This window comes from Petaurus breviceps, unplaced genomic scaffold (genome assembly GCF_028583685.1).
Source record: "Petaurus breviceps papuanus isolate PSGF00001 unplaced genomic scaffold, PetGlider_PUasm1.0 90778, whole genome shotgun sequence".
Classification (NCBI taxonomy): Eukaryota; Metazoa; Chordata; class Mammalia; order Diprotodontia; family Petauridae; genus Petaurus; species Petaurus breviceps.
The window spans coordinates 5,022,419-5,039,096 of NW_027187343.1; the positions used below are offsets into that span (position 1 = coordinate 5,022,419).

Sequence of the window (16,678 nt, forward strand, 5' to 3'; positions counted from 1 at the left end):
CCTGTTACCTTGGGGCCACATGCACTATTACGTAGTCCACCTATTATTACACTGTTGGTGGGTCTGGTGCAAATAGCCATTTGGTGAGAAAGGAGTTAAAATAGTCACCCATTATCCATAATGGGTATAGGATCACTTCTACTCAACAGTTCACCAGATATTTTTTAAATATCAGGTTGCCAGTTCTTCCTAAAAAAAATGACTTTTGCTTTTAACTTTTTGTTTTTCAAACACAAACTATAAGCCAAGGACTCCAATTTGTTCATTTCTACTACTAGTTAGTTTGGCAAAAGTATTAAATCTAACAGAAGAGGTGGTGGGAAGCAATCCACTTAGGGACTGAATTGGGAATCCCTGTCTTGGGACTTGAGTTGTCTAGATTGGCATGTGAGTGCAGATTCCCTTAGCCCATTACATTTGGCCAGCTGCACAAGAGATCATATTCCACCCAGACAAGAACTCTTGGTCACCTCTCCATTACACATGCAAACTCCACTCCTACCTCTAACTTTGGGCTCATTCATTAAATCAGTAGAATATTTACTTCTGAAAAAGTTATCGTGTCAACTGACTCCCTTAACTCAACTCACTATCCCTGTGACTTCTCAGACCCAAACTGTTGTCCCTATGGCCACCACTCCTCTAGATGTCCTGCATCCAACCAAGGAATATGACATAACTTCTGAATGGGAGGCATATTTGGAGTACCATTTAAAATCTTCTTTTGTCCAAAGGAAAGCCAATTCAAACATTTATTATTAGATATAAAATAAAATTAAATCCAACTCCCCTGTGAATTTTTATTTCATCATAAAAATCTATCTAGTTTTAGTTTCATTGAATAAAAAATGATTTTGCATTTGAAATATTTAAGTGAAATACCCTTCTTCCTCAGAGGCATCTAGATGGTAAGAAACATAAGAGATCCCTGACACCAAATTAGGTTCTTGTCCCATATGGAGAAACTGCACGCTAAGTGCCCGGGAAGCCTGTGAAAATAAAGAAAAAACTTTTGATTATCATGTATTTTTATTTTAAATTATTACTTAAACTTCTAAAGTTTCAGTGTTATACAAAAGGTGCCATAAGAAAATATTTTTAAAACAATAGACATTAACATAAAAACCTATACTTGAAAACTGATAATTTGGAAATAAAATCCAATTAATTTACAGTTTATTCCATCAACAAGTAAAAAGAATTAATTTACTATTTTTACTAGAGATTATTAAGCTTTTGTGTACTTATGAGATGTAGCTTTGTTGGTTTCTTAGCCTGCTCCTCCTCAAAATAATTAGGCGGAAAGAAGCATTGGGTTGATTTAGTCATAAGTAATGTTTGTGATGGATGTTTCACATCCTAAGAAAGTTTTTTGCTTATTTACTAAAGTAAGCAACAAATAGAGGTTTTTGGTGGTTAAAAACTGGAATATTGATTGAAAAAAGAAATGATTAAAGACCCTGAATATGCAAGAGAGAAGGAAACAGAAAGAGGAATGAGAGTTGGCCTTACAAGAAGAGAAGCTAGCCGAATGGAAGAAGCACATGCCTTTTAGCTTGATTCCATCAAGATTATATATTAAGATGCAAAAGGAAGATTAGCAGTCATCTAATGTAGAGTTCTCCAAAGTAGAATATACACACATTCAAGGGATGAGATGACTAATGGGGATGTGTAATCAATCGAAGGGTTAGAAGATGCACTAAATGACACACTTGCTCTGAGAGACAATTGTGGAGCCTGTCTTCCACACAACCCCACCACCTTCTTCACTCATTACCCTCCAACTCTGTCTCCTCCCATTGTTGTCGCCCCTCTACTATGCAAGCTCCTAATCTCTCTCTTTCCATCCCAGGCATTGCCTTTGCAGTCTTCATAACCTAACTGCAACCCTGATACTTATACAAGAATTGCCTTTGGGGAAATCCTTTCCTGTCATCCCAGTGTACTCATATACAGTTACCTCCCTCTTTGCCAAATCACTTTCAGACTATGGTGGATGAACCTCAGCTGGTGATACATGCACCTCCATTTTTATTTTTTTGGAACGATATGAGTCAACAGGATGAGGAAGTATACATGGCCTGTAATCTGCATTGCAGAATTTACTACTTTTTTCTCCATGCCCATTCTTCCTTATTCCCTTTCCTACCCCAAATCCCCTATTCCTGTCTAGGGTACTACCATCCTTCCAATCTCCCAGGTTCACATCCTGGGAGTCATCTTGGATTCCTCTCTCTCTCTCTCTCTCAGTTGCTAAATCTTGTAATTTCTACTTCCACAAAATCTCTTCCATCCATCTCCCTTCTCTCTACTCTCACAGTCACCACCCAGTTTCGGCCCTCATTATCTTTTGCCTGAACTGCTGAAATAAACTCCTAGTCAATTGCCCTGGTTTAAGTCTCTTCTCTCTTCTATAAATCCTTCATACACTTGCCAAAGTGATTTTTTTCTGGAGTTCAGGCCTTTATTCTCCTACCTGATAAATTCCTGTGGTCCCTGTTGACTCTAGGATAAAATATAAAGTCTCTGTTTAGCATTTAACACCCTTCACAACTTGGTTCCAACTTTTTTCTCCAATCTTAATATAACATGCCTTTCCTACTTTCTATGGACCAGCCAAACTGGCATTCTTGCTGGTCTCCATACAAGATATCTCTTTCCCTTTCCTGTCTTTGCTTTGACTTTCTCCCATGCTCGGAGTATATTGTTTATGGTGAGAACTTTTATACAGAGAAACATGAATTTTTATGTAAAGCTGTTATATTCATTGACTGTTAAGATTTATTACTTTGTTTTACATTTTTTAAAATAAAAAATTCATGTTTGACTAGCTATATTGATTAAATTAACTGGATAATTAAACACTAACAATTATCATTTATAAATTCACTCTAATCCCCCTGGGATTAACACAGGAAATTTTAAAAAGTTAAATGATTATGCCTGCTTCTAATTTAATCTAGTTTATAGTCTGTGCAAGAAGTAGTTAGTGAACTCAGAAGAGGAATCCCCATGGTTATCTCCTGTATCCCACAGAGGCTTTCTGTGTGCTTCAAAGTGTTTCAAAGAGTTGCTGGACTTGAAAATGTTAAGCATTCTTTCTTTTACAAAAAATAGTGTTCAAAATTTGCTGACTTTTTCTATAAAGACAAGCAGCTATCAGTAGTATGCTGTCTACTAGATAGCTGCATATCTATATCAATTTCTCCATAATTATCAAATAAGCACAAAATATATTCTTTCAAGGTGTAGCAGCAAGCACCCCAAGCGTCCTCAGGGTTTGCTGCCACCACAGTTTCTTGGATCTGCTTTGATAAAGGAAAGCAACTCAAAATGGGTTAACAAGCTTACTTTAACCAGTCAAACATATATCGTTTACCTTGTTCAGGGGAAAAAGTCAGCACCCTGAACTTCAAAGTACACAGGCAGAATTATCAAGACAGAAACAGATCAAGTAGACAGCTTTCCAAACTGTCCAACCATTACATCCATACCAAATCAACATCTGGGTTTTTCAAAGCCGGGGGGCTCTGGACAATGGCTTCCCAGAATCCAGATCAAATCACAGAACACTTCTCAAAGTGAGCCCCCAAAACAAAGCTACACATCAGGGCTTTTATATATATATATATATAGCCTTCTCCTGGCTCAGAGAATGTAACAACCTTATTGACTCACTGGCCAATCAAGAAGTATCTACTGAAAAACAAGCCTCCCACCCCAGGCTCCAGGTGCACTTTAGCCTAGGGGCAGGGAAGATCTTCAAATTTATATTCCCATTACACAAGGCACAGGCATATACACTTGTATATATGTGCATAGATACTTAGGTATGTATATACACATATGTCTCAAAGTATAAAAGCTGGGATTGGGTTGAAGAGGAATGTTATGATCTACATATTGGATGCATTGAAAAAGGAGGGGGAATGACTTAGAGGCAAGTAGATAACTGAAATAAATGTAACCAAAATCTGGATTGGCTATATGGACTCAAGGAAACCTTAAAGAAGGAAAGATTTCTGAATTAGCAGAAGAGGGTTTTGCAGATATCAGTGGGGAGCAGGTAGAATATTTACTGTTTCCTGAGTAGGGGACAGATAAAAATGAGGAAATTACATCCAGGATTGTAATATTAGAGAGGATGGCCCGGGATGAGGTGCTTTCTGGAGAGAAGTCAAAAGATGAAAAGAATGCATGAGAAAAAGTTCTCAGATGAAAGGAATCAAATCTTAGAATCTTGAAACTTCTCAGAATTACTAGTTTTCCTCAAAATTCTATTCCTAATTCCCTGAATTTCTTTCTACACTGTATTTAAGAAGACTTCTCACGTGGGATCAAGATTATAATGGAGATAAAGGACAGGTTGAATAGAAATGATAGATACAGTGGGAGGATGGAAATTCAGGAAATTGTGATATCAGAAATCTAGAATTCAAGATCTCGGAGGTGGGAGTAATTTTCAGTCATTGTTAAGTCTATTGAACATTGTTCAGTCATTGTTCAGGTGACGACTCCTGGTATGACAGAGATAGAGGTCATGATGAACTGGGAGGCCAGTGTTAGAGGCACCATCAATGTGAATATTGGTGTGACAATGGCAAGGATTGGTATGACAAAGAAAACCATAAACCATGGAAGAAGGGTTATGGTGTCATCAGGAATACACCAGGTTTCATTTAGCTTGAAGAGTAAGGAGTATAGGAAGAAGAGTGTGAGGACAAAAGGCAGCTTGCAAACAACAAAGGAGGAATTCCAGATGGTACAGTGGGAAGGATGGACCACTGAGTTTAAGTAGATGGAGATGACAGTATAAGTAAGGACAGCAAGAGGAAGGAGTTTTCACTTAGGCAGGGAGCCATTTTGGATGACAGGAATCAGAGCAACAGGATTAACCAAGGACAGGGTAGTTGTAGTCCCTAATCAGCAGAAGCTTAAAAGCACAGGCTAAATGGTCACTTGTCAGGGAAGTCTTAGAGAAGATTCTTGCCACTAGCTGCTGAACAAGACTAGATCACCTTTCTGGTTGTATCCAGTTAACACATATTGTCATTCTGATTCACTTCAGGATCAGCCCACATACCGTGTTTCCCTGATAATAAGACACTGTCTTATTAAATTTTTTGGACAGAAAAACACCAGAGGGCTTATTTTCAGGGGAGGGCTTATTTTAATGAACATTGACAGCAATTTTAATAAACAGGTAAATGTGAACAAAAAAATGTACCTTTATTCAATAAGCAAATCACTGGGGAAGAACAGGATGATGCACTCACTGCTGCAGCTCTGATTGGATGCAGCTCGGAGTGCGGCGTGCGTTTCACAGGGGGGGAATGGTGCATACAGAGGGTACTGTAATGTAGCGTGTAGTGCAGGGGATCACCTTCACTACAGCAGCAATCTCAATAGGGCTTATTTTCGGGGCAGGGCTTATTTTAGAGGAATCTTACACAGTAAGGGGAGGGCTTATTTTCGGGATAGGTCTTATTATCGGGGAAACACGGTAGATATGTTAACTAGTAATAAAAGTGGCTTCAGGGTAGATAAAAAGGATACTTATCAAGCATTTCTGAAAAATATTTGATAGTTTTGGAGAAAGCACATTAGCCACATAGTTATAAATTATAGAAAAACCATAAATTGTGATGATGTATTTAGTCATCCCAGTATACCATGAGCTCAGGTCTACTGCTCAGAGGGTTTTTTTTAATTCTTTATAAGAATGAGAATTTCTTATCATACCTACAGCATAGGCAAGGTAATTATATTTATGAAAGTGTTATAAAGAATGTTTCCACTTACAAATGATGGTTTTAATGCCGTGCCATCTATCTCTTCGGGACTTGCATTTTCTGGATCATATATCCAAATTTGTATAATCTACAAAATAAATTATTTTTACATTTTTGAAAATGCCATTAGTATTGCCCCTCCCCCCAAAACTCTACTAAATAAATAGTTAACATAATATAGAGAATAGATCTAATGCAGATTGAAGCATACTATTTTTCTTTTTTCCCCCCTTTCTCATGGTTTTTCTCTTTTCTTCTGATTTTTCTTTCACAACATAACTAATGTAGAAGTGTATTTAATATGATTGTATATGTATAGCCAATATCAGATTGCTTGCCATTCTGGGGAGGGGGAAAGAAAGGGAAAGAGAAAAAATTTGGAACTCAAAATCTTATAAACATGAATGTTGAAAATTATCTTTACATGAAATTGGAAAAAAAAAGAAAATGCTATTAGGTGAAAAGATAAAATTATTAATTACCCAGAAAAAAAATAAAATAAATTTTTATTGCTATCTTTGCCTACTTTTTATTATAAAATTATAATTTTTATTTGCTATCTGATTAGCTATCTTTTATTGCTCTTTTATTTTTAATATTTTATTTTTCCCAGTTATATGTAAAAACAATTTTTTAACATTCATTTAAAAAAATTTTGAGCTCTAAATTCTCTCCCTCAATGAGAAAGCAAGCAGGGGCAGCTAGGTGGCGCAATGAATAGAGCATCAGCCCTGGAGTCAGGAGGACCTGAGTTCAAATCCTGCCTCAGACACTTGACACACTTACTAGCCATGTGACTTTAGGCAAGTCACTTAGCCCCAATTGCCCTCCCCCCCCACCAAAAAAAAAGAGAAAGCAAGCGATTTGATATAGGTTATATGTGTGCAATCATGCAAAACATATTTCCATATTATTTATGTTGTGAAAGAAAACTGCCTGGGGCCACTTAGTTACCAGCATTAAGTGTGAGTGAAGAGGAGACAATGATGAACCTGGCTGGGCAGTTCAGGATAGAACTCCCTTTATTGGACAAGGTTTTTTAGATCAATGAGACAAAAGAATATAACTCAAGTTTTCTTATCACTAGTACAGGAGGTTTAGGTACTCTGGATATAACAGAACATTTCTAATCTAATAAGGATTTCTTCTGGTACAGACCTAGTACTGGCATAGTGGGTCAAAAGTATGCATGATTTTATAGCCCTTTGGGTATTATTCCAAATTGCTCTCCAGAATGGTTGGATCAGTTCACAACTCCACCAACAATGCATTAATGGATTTAGATAATTTTTTTCCATATGACTATAGATAGCTTTGATTCTTCTGGCTAGAATCTTAGAACAGGGAGGAACCTTTGTTCTTAGCACTCAGGTAACTCCTCTTAAATGCAGCCACATCACAAAGGAGAATCCAGGAGCTAGCTTCAAAGGCTACATCACAAAGGACTTCCTTTAGAGCCAGCTATCAAGAATTTGTCTGAGTCCTGAATCCAGCCTACAGAAAACACAGATTGAAAAGAAAGTAAAGAAATAAAGTAAAAAAAAAGAAAAGTAAGCTTCAATGTGCATTCAGACTCCATCAATTCCTTTTCTGGAGGATAACATTGTTCATTGTCAGTCCCTTGTAATTTTCTTTGATCATTATGTTGCTGAGAATAACTAAGTCATTCACAGTTAGTTGATCACTGTACAACTGCTGGTACTATGTTCTGCTCATTTCACCTTAGTTCATCCATGTCTTTCAAGGTTTTTCTGAGAGAATCCTGCTCATCATTTTATATGGTATAATAGCATTCCATCAAAATCATATGCCAGAAATTATTCAGCTATTTCCAAATGATGGGCATCCCTTCAATTTCCAATTCTTTGCCACCACAAAAAAAAGCTGCTATAAATATATATTTTTTGTAAATGTAGGCCCTTTTCTTTTTTGTTTTTTATCTCTTTGGGGTACAGACCTAGTAATGGCAGAGTGGGTCAAAGGGTATGCATGATTTTATAGCCTTTTGGGTATTGTTCCAAATTGCTTTCCAGAATGGTTGGATCAGTTCACAACTCCAACAGTGCATTAATACCCCAATTTTCCCATATCCCCTCCAACATTTGTCATTTTCTTTTTCTGTCATATTATCCAATCTGGTAGTATGAGGTGGTACCTCAGAGTTGTTTTAATATTCATTTCTCTAATCAATAGGGATTTAGATCATTTTTTAAATGAAACTATAGATAGCTTTGATTCCTTTGTCTGAAGACAACCTGTTCATATCTTTTGTCCATTTCTCAATTGAGGAATGGCTTTTATTTTTATAAATTTGACTTGGTTCTCTGTATATTTGATTTTTGTTTTTTTCGATTTTTCTTTTTGCCTTTATTTGGGGGGGAGGGCAATTGGGTTAAGTGACTTGCCCAAGGTCACATGGCCAGTTTTTGTGTTAAGTGTCTGAGGCTGGATTTGAACTCAGGTCCTACTGACTCCAGGGCCAGTGCTCTATTCACTGCACCACCTAGCCGCCCCTTCCTCTGTATATTTGAGAAATGAGGCCTTTATCAGAGAGACTTGTTGTAAATTTTTTTTCCCACATTTATGATAACTGTATTTTCCTCTATCCTTATTTCCACCTCCTCATGGTCCTAGAATATCAGGGCAGTTTTCTTTGATAATTTCTTGCCTTTTTTTGCTTTTCTTTTTTTTAGAGGGGGTAAGGCAGGGCAATTGGGGTTAACTAACTTGCCCAAGTTCACACAGGTAGTAAGTGTTAAGTGTCTCAGTCCAGATTTGAACTCAGGTCCTCCTGACTCCAGGGTCAGTGCTCTATTCACTGTGCCACCTAGCCACCCCAATAATTTCTTGAAAGGTGATGTAGGCTCTTTTTTGATCATGGCATTTAGGTAGTCTAACAATTCTTAAATTATCTCTCCTTAATCTATTTTGCAGGTCAATTGTTTTTCCAATGATATATTTCACATTTTTTCCCCTTTTTTATTCTTTTGTTTTTGTTTCATTGTTTCTTGAAATCTCATGGAGTCATTAGCTTCTCCTTGCCCAATTCAAATTTTTAAGGAACTATTTTCTTCAGTGAGCTGTTGTGTTATCCCCTTTCCCCCCAATACAATTTGGCCAATTCTGCTTTTTAATGAGCTCTTCTCTTCAGTGGATTTTTCTGTATCTTTTTCCATTTGGCCTAAGCTATTTTTTGAAGTCTTATTTTCTTCAGTATTTCTTTGTGCCTCCTTTACCAAATTGTTGGCTCTTTTTTCACACTTTTATTGCATCACTATCATTTCTTTTACCAATTTTTCCTCTATGTCGCTTATTTGAGCTTTTTGAGGAATTCTATTTGGGCCTAAGATCAATTCACATTTTTCCTTTGAGGCTTTGGATATATCAGTTGTGACTTTGTTGTCTTATTTTGAGTTTCTGTTTTGATCTTCCCTGTCACCATAGTAACTTTCTATGGTTATACTCCTTTTTGTGGCTGTTGTTTTCTCATTTTTCCAGCCTATTTCTTGACTTTTAACTTTATGTTAAAGTTGGGCCCTGCCTCCCAGGGTGGTAGGGGCACTGTCCCAAGCTTCAGGTTTTTTTTTTTTGTGCTGCTATTTTCAGAGCTAGTTCTGGTGGTTGATATGTTTTCAGTTATTCCAAGGTGGTATGAAGGAAAAATATATTTACTACTACTCTCCTGGCCTGTGCTCTGTTCTGGGAGCAACCACACATACTCTTTGCAACATGGAATTGTGACCAGGGTCCCTTGTCCCCTGTGGCCACAAGCTTTGATGTGCTAATCATTCTTTTGTTGATTAAAATGTTTAGAGATATAAAATTCCTCTATGGTCATTGTTTTCTTCAGTTATTTGGTATGACTTAATGGTTATTATTTTCTTTAATGAAATTTTTTTATCATTTGGTTCTAACACATCATTTACTTTGAGTTGAATTATCTCTAGAATCCACTTAAATTTGAATCTTTTCTTCTATATTTGTGTATTTAATGAAATTTTATGTCACTATACATAGCCAAGTTTTGTAATTCTCCACATACAGTTAATAAATCTATTTCTTCTTATTCCAATTTGGTAATCTCTAGATATTTCACATATCTACTTTCTTTTCTTAATTTAGGTCCTTAACTTTTCATCTCTCTTTTTGTTAGATTTGCCTACTTGTGAAAGGAACAACTTGGGGACTTCCACTTTTAGAAGAAAATTTACTATTTTCCCCTATAATTTAATTAGCTTTTACTTGAAGTAGTTTGATGCTATGCTTTTGGATTATTTTTCATGCACTAGGCATTGTGCTGTATTAAGTGCTGGAGAAACAAATACAAATAAAAAGTAAGCCTTGCCATGAGGAAATTACATTTAAGTAAGGGAAGTTCTAAATAGGAACTAGAGTTGGAAATTGGAGTTGGGAATAGGTACATAGTAGCATGGTTTGGAAGTGGCCAGGAAGTAGCATGGTAGCCTCATTCCAAGCACAATAACATGATAGCTCATCAGTCAGAGTCTAGCATTTTGGGGGTTGAGTCTCAGTTTCAGTAGAAAGATGCATCTTTAACAGTAATGTATTTTTTCTGTTTATCTCCTTATACCATGTCTCATGTTCAGTCATCATCTAATCTCTCCTTGTTGTTGCATGATCCTCTCTTGGTTGATCCCATTTCCTACAGTGAATTCCCTAATAGGTCCCAGCAGAAGGCTGGAGACATGTTAGTCTTAAACACCCTGGATAGTCTTCTCTGTGCTTTTGGCAAAGTAACAGTGGATAGAATGACAGGCCTGGAGTTAGAAAGACCTGTCTTTCTGTGTTCAAATCTAACCTTAAGACACATGAAATGGGTGAATCTGGGCAAGTCACTTAACCCTGTTGGCCTCAGTTTCCTCAACTGTAAAATGAGCTGAAGAAGGAAATAGTAAACCACTCCAGTGTCTTTGCCAAGAAAACTGTAAATGGGGTCATGAAGAGTCAGACATGACTGAAAATGACTGACCAACAACAACAGCTGGTTGTGAATCTCAGTGCTCTAAGGAATGCATAGCCAGGCCCTGTCTCCCAGCACAGTGACTTATGGATAGTTCTGTCCCCTCACTTGTCTTCTGACAAGTAAGGGTCAGAATGTGACTTTAGGCAACTGGTTATTGCAGTTGATACTGGCTCCCTTCTTATTTTTGTTTGCTTTTAATATGGTTATTAGTATTTCCTAGTTTCGCTAGTGTGACCTTCTCCATACTTCTATGTTTCCCTAAGCTGGTACTTGTTTTATTAGATTGATCCCCTTTCCCAGTCTCTGCCCTTTTCCTACCACCTTTTGGAGAAGTTCTGGACTAAATGGAGGAACTTATTTCTGCTTCCTTTGGTATTTCTTTTATCATTAGTATCTTGAGGGCCTTTCTAGGTATTTGCTACAGTTCATAGGAGTGAACTGGGCTTTTCTACGATCTCTCAGGATATTATCTTAATGAAAAATCCTCTTCTATGAACCCCTAGCATTCATTCCTTTTATTAGAAGTTTTATTTTGTTACTTATTTCCCCATACTCAGTTCCCAAATTGGGTTCTTGTGGTCAGGATCAGGTTCTCCTCCTTCTATATTCTTGGATGGGGTGGGCAGGTTCTTCCTGATTTAGTTCTTTCTGAAGTCTAGATGCTACTGTTGCTGCCCTTTCAGAAATGTGGATAGGGTGGCTGCCTTCTACGCCACTTTGTTTTCCTCTTCTATAACCTTGGATTGGGACAGTGAAATGAATCTGTGACCAGGTCTATACCCCGTTGCCTTCCATAGTGACTGGTTTCTATCTCAGTTTTGGAAGTCCAATGTACATGCTGGCTTTGGCCTAGTTACCATATTTTTACACAGTCACTTAGATATGAGTTCACAGCTTTAAGCCTCATTTCCTGATGCTGTCCTGACTGGCATGACCTGTGGCCACAATAGGTTTAGACCCAATTTCCTAGAAGGCCCAATGTACAGGATAGCCCTAACCTTTCAGTATTTTTGTGTATTCAACTATTCACAGATCCACAACTCCAGTTTTGCTCCCTGTTGCAAGAAATATTATTTAAAAACCTTCTATCCTAGTAGAACATGTCAAAGCTTATGCTCCTCTGGTATGGACTTTAAGAAAACAACATCACTACCATGCCACATGGAAGCAACAAAGTAAGATCTAATTGCCTGAAGCAAAAGCCCATTGAATGCTGCATTGGAAAAGGATAACATATGGGAAAGAAATGTGCAAAATAAAATATTTTGCCAGTTTAAAAGCAATTGGAACAGGTGGAACACATAAGGTTAGTTACCTGAAGTTAGTGTATGTATTTGTAGATTCTTTTGTAACAGAATATGTCTAGAAAAAATTCTTAATAATATATGACTAGAGTAAAGGAAGGTGGCCTAGCCATACTAGCTCTCAAACTTTATTACAAAACAGTAATCATTAAAACAATCTGGTACTGGCTAAGAAATAGTGGTGGATTAGTGGAATAGATTAAAACAACTCTGACTTCACACCTATCAGATTGGCTAATATGACAGAAAAGTAAAATGACAAATGTTGGAAGGGATGCAGAAAAGTTGGGACAATAATGTACTGTTGGTAGACTTGTGAATTGATCTAGTCATTCTGCAGAGAAATTTGGAACTTGCTCAAGGGGTTATAAAACTATGACCTTTGACCCACCACTACTAGGTCTATATCTCAAAGAGATTTAAAAAATAAAAGGAAAAGGGTCTATGTGTACAAAAAGATTTCTAGCAGCAGTTTTTGCAGTGGTAAAGAATTGGAAACTGAGGGGATGTCCATCAATTAGGAAATGACTAAACAAGTTGTGGTATATGATTGTGATGAAATACTATTATGCCAAAAGAAATGATGAGCAGGATGGTTTCAGAAAAACCTAGAAAGACTTCACTTACATAAAGTGAAGTGAGCAGAACCAGGAGAACATCATACACAGTAACAGCAATATTGTATAATAATCAACTGCAAATGATTTAGCTATTCTCAGCAATATAATGAATCAAGACAATTTCAGAGGACTTATGATGAAAAATGCTATCCACCTCTAGAGAAAGAACTAATGGAATTTGAATGCAGACTGAAGCATACTTTTTAAAACTTTATTTTTCTTGTTTTTTCTTTTGTTTTTTTTTTTTATTGTTTTTGCTCTGTGTTTTCTTTCGCAACATGACTAACAATGGAAATGTGTTTTGCAAGACTACTCATGATGTATAATCTACATTAAATTGCTTGCTTTCTCATTGTGGGGGAGGGGAACGAGGAAGGTAGAAAATTTAGACTGAAAAGTTTTTAAAATGAATGTTAAAAAGTGTTTTTAAATATAACTGGGTTGGGGCGGCTAGTTGGCGCAGTGAATAGAGCACCAGCCCTGGAGTCAGGAGGACCTGAGTTCAAATCCGGCCTCAGACATTTGACATACTTACTAGCCGTGTGATTTTGGGCAAGTAACTTAACCCCAATTGCCCTCCAAAAAAAAAAGTAAATATAACTGGGGAAAAATTTGAAAAAAATTTAACAACACACAAGAATGCATTACTGAAAAATGAAAACTCCTGTTGTAAATGCTTACTGAGTTTGCAACTTCATATATAAGTACATCCTTCTTTGGGGCAAGGACAATTATTTTTAATGGATGGTTTCTATTACTTTTAATTAAATGTTACTTAGTAGGTAGAGATTTGTGGAAAGTGTATTTTAAAGTAAAAAGGTTGTGATCTGAGATTAAATAATTTAGATTAGGGAGCATAGATGAATGCTTAAGCATTAAAATAAGGTATCTGAATCATTTGGAGGAATTTAAGAGAGCAAAGGGGAATGACCATTATATTTAAGCTGGTATGGGACATTTTCACTGTCATGCAAGAAGAAGGAAGGTTGGAATGGATGCAAAAAAGGAAAACAAACAAACAAACAAAAAGTTCAGAGGAGGACTCAAACAATGCAATCTTATTAAATTTAATACATACTTTAAAAAATAATCACATAACAGAAGTACATGGTTTCATATATAATTTTTTTATCCTTTATATACTGAAATGTTCATGAGTGCTGATGATTAAGTTGATAAAAATAACGAAAATTTTAATTTAAAAAAGATCCAGGGAGGGTGGAGTCAAGATGGCGGAGTAGAACCAGGACTTCCACAGGGCTCCCACTTCTACCTCCTCCAATTCATGTAGAAGGTGACTCTAAACAAACTTTGGAACTACAGAACCCACAAAATGACACAGAGAAGCTAACCTCCCGCTGAGGACAGCCTGGCTGATTGAGGAGAGATAATTTAAAAATTATTGGACTACCTGAAAGCCATGATCAAAAAAAGAACCTAGAAATCATCCTCCAAGAAATTCTCAAAGAAAATTGCCCTGATGTTTTAGAACCAGAGGGTAAAATAGAGGTTGAAAGAATCCACCGATCACCTCCTGAAAAAGATCCCCAAAAGAAAACTCCTAGGAATATTATAGCCAGGTTCCAGAGTTCCCAGATCAAGGAGAGAATACTACAAGCAGCCAGGAAGAAACAATTTCAATATTGTGGAAACACAATCAGGATAACACAGGATCTGTGAGCTTCTACACTGAGGGATCAAAGGGCTTGGAATATGATATTCTGGAGGTCAAAGGAGCTGGGATTAAAACCAAGAATCACCTACCCAGCAAAACTGAGTATCATGTTTCAGGGGAAAATATGATCATTCAACAGAATAGAGGACTTTCAAGCATTCTTGATTAAAAAAACAGTTGAATAGAAAATCTGACACTTAGATACAAGAATCAAGAGAAGCATGAGAAGGTAAACAGGGAAAAGAAATCATAAGGAACTTATTAAAGTTGAACTACTTATATTTCTACATGGAAAAATGATAATTGTAACTTATGAAACTTTTCTCAGTATGAGAATAGTTGAAGGGAATAAAAATGTATTATATATGTGTGTGTATACATAAATATATATGTCTATATAGGAGGGTATATGGCATATGAATACATTATGTGAGTATGTGTATATATAGGTATACATAGACAGAGGGCACAGGACCAGTTGAATAGGAAGGGATGATACTTAAAAGGTGAAACTGAGAGGTGAGAGAAGAATATAATGAGAAGAGATAGGGAGGGATAGAATGGGGTAAATTATCTCATATAGAAGAGGCAAGGGAAAATGGTTACAATGGAGGGGAAGAACAGGAAGGCAAAAAGGAATGAGTCAACCTTATTCTCAATGAATTTGGCTTAGGGAGGGAATGACATACACACTAGGGTATCTCACCCTACAGGAGTGTAGGGGTTAAGGGAATGAGAGGGGGGATGATGGAAGGGAGGGCAGGCTGGGGGGGAGGGAAGTTGGAAGCACCCACTTTTGAAAAGGGACAGGATCACAGTAGAGAACAGAACAAGTGGGGGGTGGGATGGGATGGAGGGAAATATAGTCAGTCTTTCACAATATATCCACCATGGAAATCTTTTGCATAGCTACACATGTACAACCTATATTGAATTGCTTATCTTCCCAGTAAGGATGGATGATGAGGGAGGTAGGGAAAGAATCTGGAATTCAAAGGTTTAAAATCTAATGTTTAAAAAATATATTATTATTATTATTTTGCATGTAACTGGGAAATAAGATGTACAGGCACTGGGGCATAGAGATCCACCATGCCCTCCTGGAAAGTAGGAGGGGGGATGGGGGAAGATATAGGAAAAAATAGATTGGGGGAGGGGATATTCAGTGGGATCGCTATTTTGGGGTGATGGGTAGAGAAAAATGGGGAGAAAATTTGTAACTTAAAATCTTGAGGAAATTAATGATGTAAACAAAAAAATAAAAAATAAACTACACAAAAAAAAAGTTCCAGGGCATTTGTATTTATTTCATAGGTCCCTAAAAACATTGCTTAAATAGATCTAATGGCCTCTTTTCATGGTAGTTAAACTTAAATCTTAGATTCACACCATGAACTGAAATAGATCTCATCACTCAATATCTCCTTCACTAGCAGTAAACAGCCTTGCTTCTCCATACCCTCTACATCCCAATCCCCTTTGTGGTAGTCTTTGCAACTCCTTTTGGAAGCATATGAGTTAACCAGACAAGGGACATTTTAGAGGGTGTGGAAAGGACCCTCATTGTCAAATATCTTAATATTACTAAAGAAAAAAAAAATCAGAATTCCAAGTCCTATTGCCTGGTATTTTATTAAGTTACTATTGAGAGCAACAGAAAATATTTTGACTATATAATCAAAAATTTTTTAAGCAGAATCTCCATTTTTCCTGAGTTCTGACATCTCATTTTTGTGTCACTGCTTTTGCATCTTCCTCCCAATAAAGTAAACATCAGAGTTGTAAATTCTAGAGCATTAGAAACATAAGAAGTAAGAAATTTCTTTAAAAGATATATAGAATATAAAAATTAATTTTACCTTTGAGAGTCTGTGTTTCATTTCACTGGAAAAAAATTAAACATGTTTAAGTAAACAATAAATAAAACTATAATTGTTATGTATCTACTTTTAATTATATATGCAAAATATCATAAAGTCCTTTAATGTCAGTAATTATTCATTGCCAGATTAATCTCCTTAAAACTTTTCAGCACAGTTTCTTATTTATTTATTTTTAGCACATTGTTTCTTAAAAATCTTAGAGTAACTCTGTATGATTCATCAGGTTACATTAATACCCCTCATTTGGCTTTTGATGATTTACATTCATTGGTCTCATTTACCTGTCAATTTCATCTTTCGCTGTTTCATAAAACGGCCAGTTATCTCTAGTCAGACTACTCCTTGCTGGCTCCTACAAATGGCCAGCACCTCAGCACTTTGATTCAAGATGTTTTTTCCCCTGACTTAAATTCCTTT

General features: G+C 36.6%; 1 protein-coding gene across 1 annotated transcript in view; it reads right to left on the reverse strand.

Annotated features, from left to right (window-relative positions):
• Positions 1-16,678, reverse strand: part of CATSPERE (catsper channel auxiliary subunit epsilon) — a 199,715-nt gene that overhangs the window by 101,222 nt on the left and 81,815 nt on the right. The window contains exons 6-8 of the mRNA XM_069069156.1: positions 16,238-16,262; positions 5,806-5,883; positions 883-989 (exon numbers count right to left, since the gene is read on the reverse strand). Coding sequence (XP_068925257.1) covers positions 883-989; positions 5,806-5,883; positions 16,238-16,262 — 210 coding nt within the window. The remainder of the gene's footprint in view (positions 1-882; positions 990-5,805; positions 5,884-16,237; positions 16,263-16,678) is intronic.